Source organism: Mesoplodon mirus (assembly GCF_964341445.2).
Source record: "Mesoplodon mirus genome assembly, chromosome: 5".
NCBI lineage: Eukaryota > Metazoa > Chordata > Mammalia > Artiodactyla > Ziphiidae > Mesoplodon > Mesoplodon mirus.
This window is the reverse complement of record NC_138980.1, coordinates 128,275,393-128,297,132: the sequence shown is the minus strand read 5'-3', so window position 1 is coordinate 128,297,132 and position 21,740 is coordinate 128,275,393. Positions and strand designations below refer to the sequence as shown.

The following is a 21,740-nucleotide window of genomic DNA, read 5'->3' as shown; positions in this document are numbered from 1 at the left end:
GCCATGAAAAGCTACTTTCATCCTGTATTTAATAGAAAATCATATGGCTCCATGATTTCCTGTAAAAGCTCAACAACTACATTTAAGTAATTAGAAAGCTGGGTATTAAGGAGTTTTTATAGGTCCTTAGCTTTATCCTTTTTTGTTTTTAATTAATTTTTATTGGAGTATAGTTGATTTACAATGTTGTGTTAGTTTCTGCTGTATGGCAAAGTGAATCAGTTATATATATGTATAACTGATACATATGTATATGTATAACTCCACTCTTTTTAAGATTTTATTCCCATATAGGTCATTACAGAGTATTGAGTAGAGCTCCCTGTGCTATGCAGTAGGTTCTTATTAGTTATCTGTTTTATATATAGTAGTGTGTATATGTCAATCCCGATCTCCCAATTTATCCCTCTCCCTACCCCCCGCCCTTCCCCACTTGGTAACCATAAGTTTGTTTTCTATATCTGTGACTCTATTTCTGTTTTGTAAATAGGTTCATTTGTACCATTTTTTTAGATTCCACATTTAAGCGATATCATGTGATATTTGTCTTTCTCTGTCTGACTTAACTTCACTCAGTATGACAATCTCTAGGTCCATCCATGTTGCTGCAAATGGCATTTTTCGTTCTTTCTTATGGCTGAGTAATATTCCATTGTATAGATGTACCACATCTTCTTTATCCATTCCTCCGTTGATGGACATTTAGGTTGCTTCCTTGTCACGGCTACTGTAAATAGTGCTGCAGTGAACATTGGGGTACATGTATCTTTTCGAATTATTGTTTTCTCCAGTTATGTGCCCAGGAGTGGTATTGCTGGATCATATGGTACCTTTATTTTTAGTTTTTTTTTAAGGAACCTCCATACTGTTCTCCATAGTGGCTGTGCCAATTTATATTCCCACCAACAGTGTAGGAGGGTTCCCTTTTCTCCACACCCTCTCCAGCATTTATTGACTGTAGATTTTGTGATGATGGCCATTCTGACCTTAGCTTTACCCTTAATTAGAAAGTGATCACTTTTTCATTTTCAAGTTCAAGAAATATTTATGGAGAAAGCTTTTCTAAGTCAAAATATATTGATACGACCATTTTACATCTGAAGGTAGAAGCTGTTACCATAGCTTTTACCCATTATAATATTCCTAATAGTCCACTCATTTTTAGTTTAGCTTACTCTTATTAGGGTAGGTTCATGATAGAATATCATGGGTTTTCTTCTTCAAATATTGCAATTTAATTGGATGTACTAATTTCAATATGTGTGCTTACCATTTATTTTCTTTTTTGAAGGAGAGTCTTACAAGGGACAAGGCATCTTCCCTACCTCAGGAAACACACATACAATTCCAGAACCTCAGAAAGAGCAACTTGAACCAACTTTTCAGAGTATCAGATCTAAACCTCTTGATAAAATAACAGATACACAAGAAAAGAATACATCTCAGTTACCTCAGGATGATATAGGGGTGTCTGAGAAGGAAAAAAGAACTTGTGCTGCTTCTAAGTCTGAACAAATGGATAGCATCACATCATCTTCAAAAACCCCACTATCCAGGTATCATGAGAAAATCTTTAATAAATGTTTCTCTCTCTCCATTTTTCTCTCTCAGTGGATAAATATAACCTATATGGAATAGGTGTAACATGTATAACGACTGAATCCAGTACTAAGGATGGTGTTTTGTAATCACACCCCTCTGTCAGAAATGTAAAGTGAAGGAGTGTCACCAAAGGAAATACAGTAAGGTCAGACACTTTCGGAGGACACTGCATATGACTAGAGCTTAACTTCAAGTGCTGAAACTTTGATTTTAGATAGAAAATCTTTAGAAGTTAGTATTGCACACTTTCTTTTCCAGATTGTTCATGGTTATTATTTTAATAATTATTTATTCTACCATACAGTAGCTGCCAGTGCAGATGTAGATGGTCTGAGACATAGGGCTAACATCAGAAGTAGCTCTGGAGGTTGTTTTATCGAAGTCCCAAATACTGTGTGCGTTTTTCTCTCTTGTGGCATACCAAAGAGGTACACCCTGGCTTTCTTCCTATAACACTAAGTGTGGAATTTAAGCCCAAAGCCAGCCTCTCCCACATTATTTCCTCATACTCTAGAAGTGAGTCTTCTGGGTTATGGATAACTATTGGCTTGTTGGCAGCATTCAAATCATTAACGTGGAGTTGGTGAGTTAGAGAGGGAGGACATGTACTAGTCTCCACTAAAGGAAAGTGGGGGAAAGGACATGTATAACTTGAAAAGGTATATTTAACGAACCTGTGTTTTTGTTATATAAACTACACCTTTTTTGGCGTAGAGATGTGCTGAAAATAGAACGAGGGTAGCATCATGGGGGTTTGGGTTAAAACAGTTGAGAAGCAGTATTGTAGAACAAGGGTCAGCAAATTTTTAGGGTAAAAGACCATGTAGTGTATATTTTAGGCTTTGTGGGCCATATATCTCTGTTGCAACTACTCAGCTATTCAACAGGTATGTAATCACATCTTTTTTTTAAAATTTATTTATTTATTTATATTAGTTTCTGCTTTATAACAAAGTGAATCAGTCATACATATACATCTGTTCCCACATCCCTTCCCTCATGCATCTCCCTCCCTCGCCCCCTCCCCATCCCACCCCTCCAAGCGGTCACAAAGCACCGAGCTGATCTCCCTGTGCTCTGTGGCTGCTTCCCACTATCTATCTACCTTACGTTTGGTACTATATATATGTCCATGCCACTCTCTCGCTTTGTCACAGCTTACCCTTCCCCCTCCCCATATCCTCAAGTCCATTCTCAAGTAGGTCTGTGTCTTTATTCCCGTTTTACCCCTAGGTTCTTCATGACATCTTTTTTTAAATTCCATATATATGTGTTAGCATACGGTATTTGTCTTTCTCTTTCTGACTTACTTCACTCTGTATGACAGACTCTAGGTCTATCCACCTCATTACAAATAGCTCAGTTTCGTTTCTTTTTATGGCTGAGTAATATTCCATTGTATATATGTGCCACATCTTCTTTATCCATTCATCCGATGATGGACACTTAGGTTGTTTCCATCTCTGGGCTATTGTGAATAGAGCTGCTATGAACATTTTGGTACATGACTCTTTTTGAATTATGGTTTTCTCAGGGTATATGCCTAGTAGTGGGATTGCTGGGTCATATGGTAGTTCTATTTTTAGTTTTTTAAGGAACCTCCATACTGTTCTCCATAGTGGCTGTACCAATTCACATTCCCACCAGCAGTGCAAGAGTGTTCCCTTTTCTCCACACCCTCTCCAGCATTTATTGTTTCTAGATTTCTTGATGATGGCCATTCTGACTGGTGTAAGATGATATCTCATTGTAGTTTTGATTTGCATTTCTCTAATGATTAATGATGTTGAGCATTCTTTCATGTGTTTGTTGGCAGTCTGTATATCTTCTTTGGAGAAATGCCTATTTAAGTCTTCTGCCCATTTTTGGATTGGGTTGTTTGTTTTTTTGCTATTGAGCTGCATGAGCTGTTTATAAATTTTGGAGATTAATCCTTTGTCAGTTGCTTCATTTGCAAATATTTTCTCCCATTCTGAGGGTTGTCTTTTGGTCTTGTTTATGGTTTCCTTTGCTGTGCAAAAGCTTTTAAGTTTCATTAGGTCCCATTTGTTTATCTTTGTTTTTATTTCCATTTCTCTAGGAGGTGGGTCAAAAAGGATCTTGCTGTGATTTATGTCATGGAGTGTTCTGCCTATGTTTTCCTCTAAGAGTTTGATAGTTTCTGGCCTTACATTTAGGTCTTTAATCCATTTTGAGCTTATTTTTGTGTATGGTGTTAGGGAATGAATTAATCTCATACTTTTACATGTCCCTGTCCAGTTTTCCCAGCACCACTTATTGAAGAAGCTGTCCTTTCTCCACTGTACATTCCTGCCTCCTTTATCAAAGATAAGTTGACCATATGTGCGTGGGTTTATCTCTGGGCTTTCTATCCTGTTCCATTGATCTATCTTTCTGTTTTTGTGCCAGTACCACACTGTCTTGATTACTGTAGCTTTGTAGTATAGTCTGAAGTCAGGGAGCCTGATTCCTCCAGCTCCATTTTTCGTTCTCAAGATTGCTTTGGCTATTCGGGGTCTTTTGTTTTTCCAAACAAATTTTGGAATTTTTTGTTCTAGTTCTGTGAAAAATGCCAGTGTAGTTTGATAGGGATTGCATTGAATCTGTAGATTGCTTTGGGTAGTAGAGTCATTTTCACAATATTGATTCTTCCAATCCAGGAGCATGGTATATATCTCCATCTATTTGTATCATCTTTAATTTCTTTCATCAGTGTCTTATAATTTTCTGCATACAGGTCTTTTGTCTCCTTAGGTAGGTTTATTCCTAGGTATTTTATTCTTTTTGTTGCAATGGTAAATGGGAGTGTTTTCTTGAATTCATTTTCAGATTTTTCATCATTAGTGTACAGGAATGCCAGAGATTTCTGTGCATTAATTGTGTATCCTGCTACTTTACCAAATTCATCGATTAGCTCTAGTAGTTTTCTGGTAGCATCTTTAGGATTCTCTATATATAGTATCATGTCATCTGCAAACAGCGACAGCTTTACTTCTTCTTTTCCATTTGGATTCCTTGTATTTCCTTTTCTTCTCTGATTGCTGTGGCTAAAACTTCCAAAACTAAGTTGAATAAGAGTGGTGAGAGTGGGCAGCCTTGTCTTGTTCCTGATCTTAGTGGAAATGGTTTCAGTTTTTCACCATTGAGGACAGTGTTGGCTGTGGGTTTGTCATATATGGCCTTTATTATGTTGAGGAAAGTTCCCTCTATGCCTACTTTCTGCAGGGTTTTTATCATAAATGGGTGTTGAATTTTGTCAAAAGCTTTCTCTGCATCTATTGAGATGATCATATGGTTTTTCTCCTTCAATTTGTTAATATGGTGTATCACGTTGATTGATTTGTGTATATTGAAGAATCCTTGCATTCCTGGAATAAACCCCACTTGATCATGGTGTATGATCCTTTTAATGTGCTGTTGGATTCTGTTTGCTAGTATTTTGTTGAGGATTTTTGCATCTATGTTCATCAGTGATATTGGCCTGTAGTTTTCTTTCTTTGTTACATCCTTGTCTAGTTTTGGTATCAAGGTGATGGTGGCCTCGTAGAATGAGTTTGGGAGTGCTCCTCCCTCTGCTATACTTTGGAAGAGTTTGAGAAGGATAGGTGTTAGCTCTTCTCTAAATGTTTGGTAGAATTCGCCTGTGAAGCCATCTGGTCCTGGGCTTTTGTTTGTTGGAAGATTTTTAATCACAGTTTCAATTTCAGTGCTTGTGATTGGTCTATTCATATTTTCTATTTCTTCCTGATTCAGTCTTGGCACGTTGTGCATTTCTAAGAATTTGTCCATTTCTTCCAGGTTGTCCATTTTATTGGCATAGAGTTGCTTGTAGTAATCTCTCATGATCTTTTGTATTTCTGCAGTGTCAGTTGTTACTTCTCCTTTTTCATTTCTAATTCTATTGATTTGAGTCTTCTCCATTTTTTTCTTGATGAGTCTGGCTAATGGTTTGTCAATTTTGTTTATCTTCTCAAAGAACCAGCTTTTAGTTTGATTGATCTTTGCTATCATTTCCTTCATTTCTTTTTCATTTATTTCTGATCTGATCTTTATGATTTCTTTCCTTCTGCTAACTTTGGGGGTTTTTTGTTCTTCTTTCTCTAATTGCTTTAGGTGCAGGGTCAGGTTGTTTACTCGAGATGTTTCCTGTTTCTTAAGGTGGGATTGTATCGCTATAAACTTCCCCCTTAGAACTGCTTTTGCTGTGTCCCATAGGTTTTGGGTCGTCGTGTCTCCATTGTCATTTGTTTCTAGGTATTTTTTTATTTCCTCTTTGATTTCTTCAGTGATCACTTCGTTATTGAGTAGTGTATTGTTTAGCCTCCATGTGTTTGTATTTTTTACAGATCTTTTCCTGTAGTTGATGTCTAGTCTCATAGCATTGTGGTCGGAAAAGATACTTGATACAATTTCAATTTTCTTAAATTTACCAAGGCTTGATTTGTGACCCAAGATATGATCTATCCTGGAGAATGTTCCATGAGCACTTGAGAAAAATGTGTATTCTGTTGTTTTTGGATGGAATGTCCTATAAATATCAACTAAGTCCATCTTGTTTAATGTATCATTTAAAGCTTGTGTTTCCTTATTTATTTTCATTTTGAATGATCTGTCCATTGATGAAAGTTGGGTGTTAAAGCCCCTTAGTATGAGTGTGTTACTGTCGATTTCTCCTTTTATGGCTGTTAGTATTTGCCTTATGTATTGAGGTGCTCCTATGTTGGGTGCATAAATATTTACAATTGTTATATCATCTTCTTGGATCGATCCCTTTATCATTATGTAGTGTCCTTCTTTGTCTCTTCTAATAGTCTTTATTTTAAAGTCTATTTTGTCTGATATAAGAATTGCTACTCCAGCTTTCTTTTGATTTCCATTTGCATGGAATATCTTTTTCCATCCCCTTACTTTCAGTCTGTATGTGTCTCTAGGTCTGAAGTGGGTCTCTTGTAGACAGCATATATATGGGTCTTGTTTTTGTATCCATTCAGCCACTCTGTGTCTTTTGGTGGGAGCATTTAGTCCATTTACATTTAAGGTAATTATTGATATGTATGTTCCTATTCCCATTTCCTTAATTGCTTTGGGTTCGTTATTGTAGTTATATTCATTCTGTTGTGTTTCTTGCCTAGAAAAGTTCCTTTAGCATTTGTTGTAAAGCTGGTTTGGTGGTGCTGAACTCTCTCAGCTCTTGCTTGTCTGTAAACGTTTTAATTTCTCCATCAAATCTGAATGAGATCCTTGCTGGGTAGAGTAATCTTGGTTGCAGGTTTTTCTCCTTCATCACTTTAACTATGTCCTGCCACTCCCTTCTGGCTTGTAGAGTTTCTGCTGAGAGATCAGCTGTTAACCTGATGGGGATTCCCTTGTGTGTTATTTGTTTTTTTTCCCTTGCTGCTTTTAATATGATTTCTTTGTGTTTAATTTTTGACAGTTTGATTAATATGTGTCTTGGGTATTTCTCCTTGGATTTATTCTGTATGGGACTCTCTGTGACTCCTGGACTTGATTAACTATTTCCTTTCCCATATTAGGGAAGTTTTCAACTATAATCTCTTCAAATATTTTCTCAGTCCCTTTCTTTTTCTCTTCTTCTTCTGGAACCCTTATAATTCGAATGTTGGTGCGTTAAATGTTGTCCCAGAGGTCTCTGAGACTGTCCTCTGTTCTTTTCATTCTTTTTTCTTTATTTTGCTCTGCATCAGTTATTTCCAGTATTTTATCTTCCACCTCACTTATCCGTTCTTCTGTCTCAGTTATTCTGCTGTTGATCCCATCTAGAGTATTTTTCATTTCATTTATTGTGTTTTTAATCGATGCTTGATTCATCTTTAGTTCTTCTAGGTCCTTGTTAACTGTTTCTTGCATTTTGTCTATTCTATTTCCAAGATTTTGGATCTTGGAAATAGAATCTTGGATGATCTTTACTATCATTATTCTGAATTCTTTTTCAGGTAGACTGCCTATTACCTCTTCATTTGTTAGGTCTGATAGGTTTTTATCTTGCTCCTTCACCTGCTGTGTGTTTTTCTGTCTTCTCATTTTGCTTATGTTACTGTGTTTGGGGTCTCCTTTTTGCAGGCTGCAGATTCGTAGTTCCCTTTGTTTTTGGTGTCTGTCCCCAGTGGCTAAGGTTGTTTCAGTAGGTTGTGTAGGCTTCCTGGTGGGGAGGACTAGTGCCTGTGTTCTGGTGGTTGAGGCTCGATCTTGTCTTTCTGGTGGACAGGTCCACGTCTGGTGGTGTGTTTTGGGGTGCCTGTGACCTTATTATGTTTTTAGGCAGCCTCTCTGCTAATGGGTGGGGTTGTGTTCCTGTCTTGCTAGTTGCTTGGCATAGGGTGACCAGCACTGTAGCTTGCTGGTCGTTGACTGAAGATGGGTGCTGGTGTTGAGATGGAGATCTCTGGGAGATTTTCGCCGCTTGATATTATGTGGAGCTGGGAGGTCTCTTGTGGACCCGTGTCCTGAAGTTGGCTCTCCCACTTCAGAGGCACAGCGCTGACTCCTGGCTGCAGCACCAAGAGCCTTTCATCTACCTGGCTCAGAATAAAAGTGAGAAAAAGTAGAAAGAAAGAATTAGTAGAAGAAAGAGAGAGAGAAAGAAAGGAAAAAGGAAAGGAAGGAAGAATGAAAGAAAGAAAGAAAGGAGGGAGGGAGGGAGGAAGGACAGAAAGAAAGAAAGGAGGGAGGGAGGGAGGAAGGAAAGAAAAAGAAAGAGTAAAAGGAAGAAGGGAGGGAGGAAGGAAAGAAAGAGAGAAAGGAGGGGCGGAGGGAGAGAGGAAGGAAGGGAAGGTAGGAAAAAAAGAAAGAGCAGGTAAAGTAAAATAGAATAAAGTATAAAATATAGTAGCGTTATTAAAAAGTAATTATTGAAAAAAAAACGGACAGATAGAACCCTGGGACATATGGTGGAAGCAACGCTATACAGAGAAAATCTCACACAGAAGCATACACATACACATTCACAAAAAGAGAGCAGGGGGAAAAATCGAAAATCTTGCTCTCAAAGTCCACCTCCTTAATTTGGGATAATTCGTTGTAAAAAGAGGAAAAGGGGAAAAAGTCTTAAATCTTGTCCTCAAAGTCCACCTCCTCAATTTGGGATGATTCTCTGTCCGTTCATGCACTCCACAGACGCAGGGCACATCAAGTGGACCATGGAGCTTTAATCCGCTGCTTCCGAGGCTGCACAGAGAGATTTCCCTTGCAAAGCCACTAATCTTCATGAAATCCAACTCTCCATGTTTACTCCATGTTTACCCTGGGGCAGCTCGCTCTTTTCTCCATCCCTACGGGGAGGCTCCAGTTTCCCGAAGTTCTGCCTGGCACTGGGACGCCAAAACGCCCGGGGGAAGAACCTTCCCTTCTGGTTCGCGTTTTGCACAAGTGCGCCGTGGGCCCAGCTGGGCTAATGGATAGTCCTGGTTGCTCTAATCACACCTTTTTACATATATGGTTACATATTACATATGTGGTGTGTATATATATAATATACCACATATGTAATATGTAACCATATATGTAAACAGATGAGCATGCTGTGTTCCAGTAAACTTATTTATAGAATCAGGTGGTGGACTTCACTTGGCCTGTGGATCATAGCTTGCTGACTCCTGCTCTAGAGCCCTTCTACTCAAAGTGTGGTCCTGGCACCAGCAGCAGGGACATCATTGGAGAACTCAGTAGAAATACAGAACTCGGGCCCCACTTCCCCACCAACTCAGTCAGAATCTTCATTTTGATAAGATCCCCACGTGATGTGTATGCCTTTCAGGCTTGAGAAGTACTGCTCTAGAGTAAGCTTTGACCTTTGTCACAAATATACATCATGGCAGAGTGATATCAGTACTTAGTGTATCAGTATTTAGTAGGTGTACCACTCCTGTGGTATCATATGTGCCATTTTAGCATTCATGGAAAGAAGTTGGCATTAAGAATATGCCTTCCTGGGACTTCCCTGGTGGCCCAGTGGTTAAGACTGTGTGCTTACAATGCAGGGGGCATGGGTTTGATCCCTGGTCGGGGAACTAAGATCCCACATGCTGGGCAGCATGGCCAAAAAAAAAAAAAAAAAGTTTAACTATACAGATATAGATGTCCTATAGAATTTGGCACATTCCTGCTTTCAGCTTCTTTGCTGCAATATCCTGCCTATGAAAAATTTAGTGAATAAATATTTTTAAAAATGTGTCTTCCTGGATATTCTTGAATGTCTTTACATTTGCATTTCTAGACCTGGCAGAAGACCCCTGGGATTTTTGTCTTTAATATGTTCAAAGAATAGTTTGGAGTCTGATGAACCTACTCAGGTTCATAGCAAGAAACGCCTGAAACCTCTTATACCTGTATCAAGACAGAATCTGAAAAGATCTAATCCGCTCAATACAAGCCAGAAAAAAACTCAAGAGTCCTCTGATCTTCCATCTCCAAGTGTTGTTGTTAATACTCAAGCTAAAAATATTGATAGTTCAGCAACTCAGGTATGTGATAACTAATCTTTGTTTATTTGTATAGAATGGGTTGGATATCAGACTCAACTTGGAAAAACATGGCAATTGTTATTTTCATCTGAATATCAGAAATTATTGCAGAGCAACTCCACTCCATCTCCTCCCTATCCTACCCCACTGTACTGGAAGAAGATAAGGTGTTGAATTAGAAAGTTACAGCTAGTTTAATATAGAACCATTGAACTAATCATAAATGGACACTTAATTGCCATTCCTTTACTGCAGAGACCCTTCTGACCTGTGGAAGCAAAACAAAGCAGTGCTTGCATTTTATTTCCTTTAGGACAAATGTCATGACACCTACAAAAATTCAAGGAACAGTAAAATTAGAATTCATTTGCATGTTTCCTTTCTGTGCAGTCTGAAGCTGTGATAGCAAGTACTGGGGCAGAAAATTTTGTGAACTTGTATCAAAGACTTTGGAAGAATATTGGGGTGACTTCAGATCTCAACAAAGAAAAGGCTGGTGACCATCTATTGGATAGCATGAGCCTCACAGGAAGGAGTCCTTTTGTAAAGAACATTTTTAACGTTTTAAAAATATTTTAAATTATTTCCTACAACTATGTTCTGAGACCAGGATTTTATGAGTCTTTATTATTGTTGCCAAATTACTTTGGAGAATAGTTGTAATTACCGGTAGTGTAACAATGCCGGTTTAATCACATTCTTGCCAGCCTGAGATATTACTCTTCAAAATACATTTGTTTTTCTTATTTAATATAATGGTGGTGGGGGGTGGAAATGTCATTTCATTTTTAAAATTTGCATTTCTTCAGTTATTAGTGAGTTGTGTTCTTTCCCATATATTTACTAGATTTTCTGATTTTTTTCTTTTTTTCTTTTTTGTTCCTATCTTCTGCTGATTTATAGGTTTGGGGATCTTAGTAGTTTTCTTACCAATTTGTATGAGATCCTTATGTATGTAAATAAGCCACGTACCTTTTAGCTTTTACTGCAAGTATTTTTTCCAAGTTTATTTACTTTTTTAAGTTTGGGGGAGTTTTTGTTATACATAACTTTTAAATGTTTAGTCAAATCCATTACTTGTTTCTTTGCAATTTGTTAAATTGCTTTTATGATGAAAAGTTTTTCTCCAGAGGTATAAAATTTTAAAACTTTAACTCTGTTCATGGTTATTGACTTTGGTATGTAGTGTGAGGGAAGAATTTAAACTAAATGTTGTTGTCAAATTGCTACTTCATTTTTTTGAGTAAACAATATATTCCACATGTCTTAAAATTCATAACCTACAAAAGAGAGTTTATAGGAAAAAGTTTCCCACATCTGTCCTTTAGCTTCCTAGTTCCTCCTTTCCACAGGTATATGGTATTATCAGATTTTGGCTTACTTTTCCAGAGACATTTTAATATACACAAATATAAACGTTTTTCTTCTTTTTTTCATAAATAATAGCGTATCAGTCTCCGCTTTGGTTTTTTCACCTAATAGTATGTCTTGGAGACCTTGCAAAACAGTAGATAAAGGGCTTCCTCTTCTCTCTTGCTCTCTTTTTTTTTTTTTTTTTTTCTTTTTGCGGTATGCGGGCCTCTCACTGTTGTGGCCTCCCCCGTTGCAGAGCACAGGCTCCGGACGCGCAGGCCCAGCGGCCACGGCTCACAGGCCCAGCCGCTCCGCGGCATATGGGATCCTCCCAGACCGGGGCACGAACCCGTATCCCCTGCATCGGCAGGCGGACTCTCAACCACTGCGCCACCAGGGAGGCCCCCTCTCTTGCTCTCTTTAAAAAATTTAAATTATTAACTTCTTATTTTGAGATAGCTGTAGATTCACATGCAGTTGTAAACAACTATACAGAGAGATCCCATCTACCCTTTACCCAGTTTTCCCCAGTGGTAACATCTTACAAAACTCTCCTATAATATCACAACCACTATATTGCATTGCTACAGTCAACATACAGAACAGTTCCATCACCACAGAGATCCTTTGTGTTGCCCTTTTATAGACACACCTACTTCCCTCCTGCTCCCCACTCTCTCTTTATCTTCTGGCAAGCTGGTTGCCATTAAATTCGTCATTGCAAGAATGTTCTATGAATGGAATCATATATTTGGGATTGGTGTCTTTTCACTCAATGGTAGTTCCCTAGAGAGTCATCCAGATTATTTTATGTATCAAATAGTTTGTTTCTTTTTATTGCTGAATAGTATTCCATAGTATGGATGTACCAGTTTTGTTTATTCGTTTACCCACCAAAGGACATCTAGTGCTTGCTTTTATGAATAAAGCTGTGAACTTTTGTACACAGCTTTTTGCATGGATATAAACTTTCCTATTTTCAAGACTAAGTGCCCTCATTATTTTTAATGACTACATAATATTCCATTGTTTGGATGTACCATAGAGTGATAGTAGCCTCACACTGGTAGGCATTTAGGTTATTCCTACTTATTTGCTATTTCAAACAATGTGGTAACAGCTAACTTATAAATGGACGATTTTTCACATTTATAGGTTAAATTCCTGGAAATAGAATTGCTGGTCTAAAGGAATGATTATTCTTTTGCCAGACACTGCCTGATTGCCCTGCATAGGGATTATATAAGTTTCTGTTCTTATCAGCAGTATATGAGAGGGCCTTTTTCCTTACATTAGCGTATTATCAATGTTGTTCATTTTTGACATTCTTCATAGACTTAATGAACACATATGTCTGTGATACAGGTTGTATATTTTTTTCCCTCTATGGCATTTATCTTTTGATTTTGTGTATGGTGGTTTGTGCCATGCAGACATTTTTTGTTTTTACATATGTGAATTTATCAATCTTTTATGGCTTCTGGCTTTCATGTCATTGCTTCACACTCTCTCTCCCCAACTCTAGGATTATAAAAACATTTTCCCATGGTATTTTATAGTAGATTTTTTTTAATGTTTTTACATTTAAGTTTATTGATTCATCTAGAATTTATTATATATTGGTGAAGTATAGGTCTTTTTCCTTTTTGTGAGATAGTTATACAGTTGTCCAACATTATTTATTGGATCATCCAACTTTTCTCAAATTTTTTTGGAAATATCACTTTTATCAGATACTAAATTTCCATCCATATGTGTTAGGGATATTTCTAGTCTTCTATTTCATTGATATGTATGTCTGTTCCTTTGCCAATACCATGCTGTCATCCTTTTTTCTAGATTTATAAGTATGCTAATTTTTTTTTTTTTTTTTGCGGTACGCGGGCCTCTCACTGTTGTGGCCTCTCCCGTTGCGGAGCATAGGCTCCGGACGCGCAGGCTCAGTGGCCATGGCTCACGGGCCCAGCCGCTCCATGGCATGTGGGATCCTCCCGGACCAGGGCATGAACCCACGTCCCCTGCATTGGCAGGTGGACTCTCAACCACTGCGCCACCAAGGAAGCCCAGTATGCTAATTTTTGATAGGATTGCTTTAATTTCTGATATTTCCTTATGTACTGTTCTGTTTCATGGGTCCTTCTATTCTGGTCATTAAGATGTTTTCATTATCGATTTAATAATGTTGTGTTTTTCAGTATTTATTTTTTTTCACAGAAATTAGAGTGAAGTAATCATGTGTACACTACAGTCAACCTAATCATGTTTTGTGTTGTATATTTGTTGATTTTAATTTTATTATTATAACGAATGCTACAAAGGTTATCTCTTACTATGTTTAGGATTATTTCCTTAATATAACAGCATAGAAATGAAATTATTGGGTCAGTGAGTATAAACATATTTAAAGCTCTTAATATTTATTACTATATTGCTTTTCAAACAGATATCGATTTAGAATACCACTATCAATATATAAATGTTATACTGCATACTTATTTTTATTATCTTTTTAGGTTTCTGGTAATCATCCCTTACCGAAAGGAGAATGTAAAGATGTCCAAAACCGGCTACCAGAAGAGGAGCCAATAACAGTCTCTGAATATTTCTTTAGTGATATCTTTATTGAAGTGGATGAAACAGAATAAAAGTCTTCTTTTTTTTTCCCTAAGGCTAGGATTTCCACAGTCAGTTATATCAACAAAGCAGTATCTAGCAAAAAGCCTCACTGACAATTTTTCTTTAGGTTGATTTTGAATATTTAATAGGCTTGATTTGAAGCTTTTATAATCAGTGAAAAACATTGCTGAGGTTCCTTTTGTTCTGATTGATTCAGCATTTTGGAAATACCAAGCAATTAAGACTGCTTTCTCACACAGAAATAACAGCTCTTGTTTACATTTTGACTCTTCCTGTGTTGAATACACATGGACATCTTGGAATGTTGTGGATAAATGTCTCTGTATAAATCACAGTGCCGACGTATTTGGAGATGGATTGTAGTTAACATTTAGCAAACCTTTTGTGAAGGTTTTTTTCTGTCTGTTTAGGGTTTTTTGGTTTTATTTTTTGTTTTTTTGGATGGTGAAGGCCTTTTCAGTTGCCTCTAAGTGTGTGAAAGGAAATTGTGAAACTCCACTTTAGTATGGTAAATGTTAAAAACTTTTCTATTATCAGCTATTTGACTGAAAAATGTGTATTTTTCTAATTCATGTTGATGTAACATTAGTCCTAATTGAAGAACTAGTATTTAAGCTTACTATTTATAAAGATAAAACATCAAAAAGCTTATTTATTTTTAAATTTTTTATTTAAAAGAATATTCAGTTTTAATTATTTTTACCCCTGAGATTATGGGTAAAGAAATCATTAACAAATTTATGTTTGTCTCCTTTCCCTCTTTAATTTTAAAGGTATTTAAAGTGATAAAACTAAATTGTTTCAATAGTATATACGTTTTGAATAATTTTTTTCTCGTAGTTTAGTATATTGACTTTGTACTGTGAATTTTTTGTTTTTCTTATTTCTTGCATAATCTCAGGATTTGTATGGGGAAAAAAACCCTTAACTTTATTTATGAGGTAAATTTCCATACAAAACTCTGTCTCCATTACACACACATATACTCACATACACACATTCCTTTTTTAAAAAACAATTTCTTGGTAGTTGTTTTTCCCCCATTAAATTCTCCATGAGGAACTAAGTACTTAGACCTTTATGCACAGAATATAATTGTGATGTTAAAAATAGAAAATAAGATAATAAGACTTTATTAAGTCAGTGATTATCATCAATATGAATTTAAGGGTTGATTTTAATTTTGAGATTTTGTGATTTACATAGGTAATTCTGTTACCCACCCAAGCAAATCTTTGGTGGTTCAAATTAAACTTCTGAAAGAACAGATTTATTCTTTTATTTGAAAAGGCTTCTGGGTTGATAATACATTAGATCAGGAGTCAGAAACATTTTCTGGAAAATACTTTCGAGTTTGTGGGCCAGATGCCCTCTGTGGTAACTACTCAACTCTGCCATTTCAGTATGAAAACAGCTACAGGCAATACTTAAATGATGGACATGGATGGGTTGGGTTTTTAGTCTGACCCATACATTAGACAGTAGTTTTCTTACCTTAAGGTGCTGATGTCATTACCTATGAGATTTGTCACTGGAGTTATGAGTTGTGCCTAACACTTAAACCCTTGATTGCATTATGAAATCAGTATTTCAGTTGGGAAGATATTTTAATGTCTAATTATGTTTGTAATTTGAAAAAAATGGTGGCCAGTTTTCAATTTCATTAGTAAAATTGGATTTGGCTTGGCAAGTATAACAGTAATCCTAATTTATGAAAACAATCGATATTAGAGCATTTCTTATTCATTGCCTTATAGTGAAATTTGCAGTTTAAACTTTTTTGTCATAAAGGAGGATCTATAAGGAAATTCTCTATAGATATGCATTTATTTATTTCATGGGATTAATATGTCACAGAAATCATGGTAGCAAATCACATAGCTATTTTAATGCCCTGTTTTTATAAATTTTAAAAATCTCATATTCTGAAAAGGCTTCTTTCATTTAGTTCATGTTAATTTGGGTGTTACGTTGTCATAGCTAAACTGTTATTTTATCCCTTGTTTAATGTTACTTTTTAACTTTGTTAACATCTGTCTCTTGTTCATCTACAATGAGTTAATTTTATGGAAGATGTAACTTCTTACTGTATGAAGGATAATTTTATCTTTGGGCTAGAGAATCAAGTCAGACAACTGAATTATCCTACTATTATATCCTTAAAACTACTCTTGGAAAAAGAAACTTAATCAGTGTATTTACCTTACAAGGTGGAAAGACTTGTTCACACCTGTGTTTAATCTGACTCATGTAAAGATGATGTTGTGAAGAATTTGTATTTTATGAATCTTAAAAGAGATATGATTAAAGGTCTTTATTTTTTTCTTGACTTTTCCTCCTGAACACTTACGTCTTAGCAAGTGATCAACATGATGGCTTCAAAGCCTAATTGTTGGTAAATGATTGAGGCACATAAAAATATGAATATCCACTGTTTACCACCATGTTTTTTGAAATAGAAGTGACCATGTATACTATCTTGCTTGAAGAAGTCTTTGACAAAAAGCAATATCTGTCATTGTAAATTTTCTTGTTCTAAAGAAAGCAGTTATATTCTATAGATGTAAATTATGTAAATAAAAGTTATTTTATATTATTTCTGTTGTGTCCTTTTTTTCAAATGACTTAATAAAGATATTAATGTGTTAGTGAGCAAAAAATAGTTTTGTAAGTACAGCTTACCCTTCCTTCCTTCCCTCCTTCCATGAGAGTATAGTATATTTGGGAGAATTAATATTTTTCTTATGTGCATGCTCTGAAGGATATTATTTTGATTTTGCAAGAATAAAAATAGACTTTCTCCCACATTTGGGACATAAGAAGAGTCGCTTACTTTTTTATTTATTTGCTCCTATGCAATGAATTTTTGGCTAAAAGAACTGAATCTCTTTTACTCTTTTTTTTCTTCCCACTTTTTTTTCTCTGTAGAGAAAAACAAATGGGAAACTTTAGTTATGGATATACTATAAACCTGGACTTTTTATATGGTCAGTTGACCTTTTATTATGGTATATAAGGATTTTACTTTCTTACAATTCTCCTCCTCACTCTTTTCCTGCTTTCTCCCAATGTTAATCACAATTGGGGGTTAATCCATATTCAGTATTTGTACTGTTTTAATTGTAATTTTTCACTGCTGTACCACCTAATGAACTAATGACATTTCCTTTCTGGTACAACTTTCTGTTTTTCTTGGAGTTAAGAATTGTTTCACTTTTTTTTTTTTTTTTTCACTTTTTCATTTGCTTTGGGTTTGTTTTTGAACCTGTGGCTTAACTTTCAACATCCTCTGGCAAGTCTGTTTATACTTAGTTATAAATGCTCTGTTGATACTTTTCACATGGTCAAGCTGTCAGATAAACTGTTTCCTTCTCTTTTTTCCTGGAAAACTTTATGGAGCTCTTTCCTTCCTGCTTTAATCTGGACTGAGGCTTCACAGGTCTCCATGTGCAGTGCAGCTGCCATGCTGGGACTTCTCTGAATTCCCTACCCATCTTTTCTGATTTGGATTCCCTATTCTGGAGCCAGTGTCGTCTTTCTTGAGGAGAAGCACATCTTCCACTTGTTTACTGCAAAAGGGTGCATGGATGATAACATAACTTGAGACTTCACGTGTCTGAGAGTTCTTTATTCTACTCTCTCAGTTAGTTGGGCTCTGAATAGAATTCTTGAATAATTTGAAAATAATTTCCACTTCATTTCAAAGTCATGCTCTGGTTATATTCTGGTTTTCAGTGTTTAAAAATCTTTTGCCATTCTGATTCTCTGTCCTTCAAATGTGGCCTATTTACACCTTCTTTGACCCTGGTATTCTGCTCAGTAATGTGCACCCACCCTTTCCTGCCCCTACATTCATGCTGCTGGGCATGTCATGGGCCTTTTTAAACATGGAAACTCATTTCCTTCCCTTCTGGGAAATGTTCTTGCATTATTCCTTTGATAATTTCTCTCTTTCACTTTCACTGCTCTTATATCTGGAATTCCTATTAATCAGATTTTTTAATCTCCTTTACTTGTTCCCTAAGTTATCTTTTCTCTGCTATTTTCCATTTCTCCACCCCCTTCTCTCCTCATTTTTTTGTTTGTCCCTTTTTTTGCGGGGGGAGATTTTCTCAATTTTTAACTTCTGTTGGAGAAAAATCAAGTGTCAATTCCTTTTTAGAAGTAACTTTGTTAGTCACAAAAGCTGTAGAGAGAAGGCTAAGAATCTTGATGCTTCTGATTAACAAATGTGCAGAATCAAAGTCACAGAATGTGATCATCCTTTGACTTAGTTCATAATTTTGAATCAACACAGTTTTCTGCAATGAACCTTTTTAAGGCATAATTTACATTTAATAAAGTACACAGATCTTAAGCTTTCAGTTTGATTACTGACAATGTATACACCTATGTACCATCCCACAAGACAAATAGACAACATTTCCATCATCCCAGAAAGTTCCTTTAAGCCCTTTCCCCACTGCCACCCACAGATTAGTTTTGCCTGATCTTGAGCTTTATATGAACTTTATATTATGTATACTTTTGTATCTGTTTACTTTTGCTCAACACATTTTTGGGATTCATCCATTTTCGTAGCGTATTAGTAGTTCCTTGTTGCTGAGTTGTATATCCATATACCACATATGAATATACCATAATTGCTATCTATTTTCCTACTGATTGTTTCCGAATTTTGGCTCTTTTGAATAAAGATACTATAAATACTGTACAAATCTTTTTGTAGACATGTTTTTTTTTCTCTTGTGTAAATGCCTAGGAGAGGCACATCTTTTATATTTATTTTTTAAGTACTTGATGTTCTCTAATGCCTTTATAAATGGTGTTTTTTAAAGTTTTTATTATTTATTATTTTTTGGCAGTACACGGGCCTCTCCCTGTTGTGGCCTCTCCCGTTGCGGAGCACAGGCTCCGGACGTGCAGGCTCAACGGCCATGGCTCACAGGCCCAGCCGCTCCGCGGCATGTGGGATCCTCCTGGACCGGGGCACGAACCCGTGTCCCCTGCATCGACAGGCGGACTCTCAACCACTGCGCCACCAGGGAAACCCCTATAAATGGTGTTTTTTAAATGCTTATTTTCATTTGTATGTTTATTGCTGGAACATAGAAAAACAGTTGATTTTTGTATTGCAGTTAAGATTTTAACAAATGGGGAATCCCCTGGCAGTCCAGTGGTTAGGACTCCACACGCTTTCACTGCCGAGGTCGTGTGGCATGGCCAAAAAAAAAAAAAAAAAAAAAAGATTTTAACAAATGTACTTTCTTTTTTTTATTAATTAATTTATTTTTGGCTGTGTTGGGTCTTCGTTGCTGCATGCAGCTCTCTGTAGTTGCAGCGAGCGGGGGCTACTATTTGCTGTGGTGTGCGTGCTTCTCATTGTGGTGGCTTCTCTTATTGTGCAGCACGGGCTTCAGTAGTTGTGGCCCTCGGGCTTAGTTGCTCCGCGGCACGTGCTATCTTCCTGGACCAGGGCTCGAGCCCGCGTTCCCCGCATTGGCGGGTGGATTCTTAACCACTGTGCCACCAGGGAAGTCCACAAATGTACTTTCTCTAACATCCTCTCACAGTCTAGCCCTTGGAGCTATTAAAGCAAGACTCTTTTTTTAAAAGTATTATAGGAATGCTCTTTGTTCTTAGCAAACAGACTTAGAAACTGAATTATAATGATAAGATAAACAGGATAATTATAAACAAGTAAAATTTTAAGTAACTATAATATTAAGTATAAAATGTAATGCCAATGGGAAATATTTGCTAACCTCTCATTTATTTAATAAATTTAAAGGCTAGTAGAGTATCTTATCTCCTTAGAACATCTGTTTTCCCATCCTTTTAATAATTTCTCCCTAGGGAATTCCCTGGCAGTCCGGTGGTTAGGACTCCCTGCTTCCACTGCAAGGGGCACATGTTCAATCCTTGGTTAGGAAACTAAGATTCTGCATCCCGCGTGGCACAGCCAAAAAAGGAAAAAGAACTTTCTCATTAAATGGCTAATTAAACTCTGTAACCTCTAGCTTTTGTTACATTTTCTAGACAAGGAATTCTTATTTATTTATTTACTTATTTGGCTGTGTTGGGCCTTAGTTGCAGCACACGTGATTTTCGTTGCGGCACGTGGGGTTCTTTGTTGCAGCATGCGGTCTTCTCTCTAGTTGTGGCATGCAGGCTCTAGAGCGCACAGTCTCCGTAGTTGTGGCGCACAAGCTCCTTAGTTGCGGCACATGGGCTTAGTTGCCCGGTGGCATGTGGGATCTTAGTTCCCCAACCAGGGATCGAACCTGCGTCCCCTGCATTGGAAAGCTCTTTCTTAACCACTGGACCACCAGGGAAGTTCCCCAGCCAAGGAATTCTTGATTTTATATTTTTTTTCAAAAGCTTTAAAAATTTTTTTCATAATCCTGTTCTTTTTTTTTTTTTTTTTTTTTTTGCAGTATGCGGGCCTCTTACTGTTGTGGCCTCTCCCATCGCAGAGCACAGGCTCCGGACACGCAGGCTCAGCGGCCATGGCTCATGGGTCCAGCTGCTCCGCGGCATGTGGGATCTTCCCGGACCGGGGCACGAACCCGTGTTCCCTGCATCGGCACGTGGACTCCCAACCACTGTGCCACCAGGGAAGCCCCATAATCCTGGTCTTTGATGGATGCAATATATTTTCATTTCTCCAAGGATGTTATAGTTTCTTCTGTTCCTTGCCCTGATGGTTTCTTTTGAGTTTTTTTTGTTTTTGTTTTCTTGGTGGTAGTGGGTATCTTTTTCTTTTCCTTTTTAAAATTTCTTTCTGTTTTTTTTTTTTTTCATATTGAAAGCTTTCTTCAGAATCCAGTGTTAACCATTATGGAACTGCAACAGAAAGCTTTCTTCAAATGCCCATTGATCCTTGGCTATCCATGCATATGTTAGAGAAAGTGTCTCAAAAAGCTGATTAGGAGCTTTTACAAGCTTATTGGAGGGGAGGTAGGATATGTAAATTTGTAGGTTACACTGTAGGTCAATTTTCTTTTTTAAATGTTGCTTTTTTTTTTTTTTTTTTAATTGGCTGCACTGGGTCTTCGTTGCAGCATGCGGGATCTATTTCCCTGACCTGGGATCGAACCTGGGCCCCCTGCATTGGGAGCAGGGAGTCTTAACCACTGGACCCCCAGGGAAATCCCTGTAGATCAATCTTCCAGGGAGTTTTTTCACTGGAGAACCTCAAACGTCACTTTGTAAGATCTTTTCTGTATAATGGTAAGGTTTCTCTAGACTCCCTTCTATATAAACCTGGTAGCCAGCATTTTGGAACTGGGTGGGAAAAGAGACTTGGGGGAAGGGGGCTCTCTTGATTTGGCCTTCAGACTGTCACTTAATCTCTCTGGTCTCAATTTGGCACTTCACTAGTGCCTAGTGTCCCTAAATTTGGAACATTTCAGATTCAGTTTCTCCAGGGAACATATATCTCCTGGACAGACTGGGGGGTGGAAACCTGGGGTTTTAACTACTTCTGCAAATTTTCAAGTAGTTCCACCATTTCTTGGTCTCTACCACCTTTCTCCACTTCCATGCACATATTTCTCTGTACCTGGTACCACCAATTCTTGGTATCACCAATTCTGAGAGGCAAACTGACTTGTTACTTGTTTGTATTTTCCACTGCAAGCACTTAGATTTCAACTTCCTTAATTT

At 37.1% G+C, this 21,740-nt stretch overlaps 1 protein-coding gene across 3 annotated transcripts in view; it reads left to right on the top strand.

Annotated features, from left to right (window-relative positions):
* The window catches only part of BDP1 (BDP1 general transcription factor IIIB subunit), a 94,629-nt gene extending 77,961 nt beyond the window's left edge, over positions 1-16,668 (top strand). For all 3 annotated transcript variants that reach the window (XM_082620471.1, XM_082620470.1, XM_082620469.1), the window contains 3 exons: positions 1,292-1,556; positions 9,836-10,082; positions 13,949-16,668. In XM_082620471.1, the coding sequence (XP_082476597.1) occupies positions 1,292-1,556; positions 9,836-10,082; positions 13,949-14,080 (644 nt within the window). In that variant the 3' untranslated portion in view covers positions 14,081-16,668. The remainder of the gene's footprint in view (positions 1-1,291; positions 1,557-9,835; positions 10,083-13,948) is intronic.
* Positions 16,669-21,740: the final 5,072 nt, after the last annotated feature.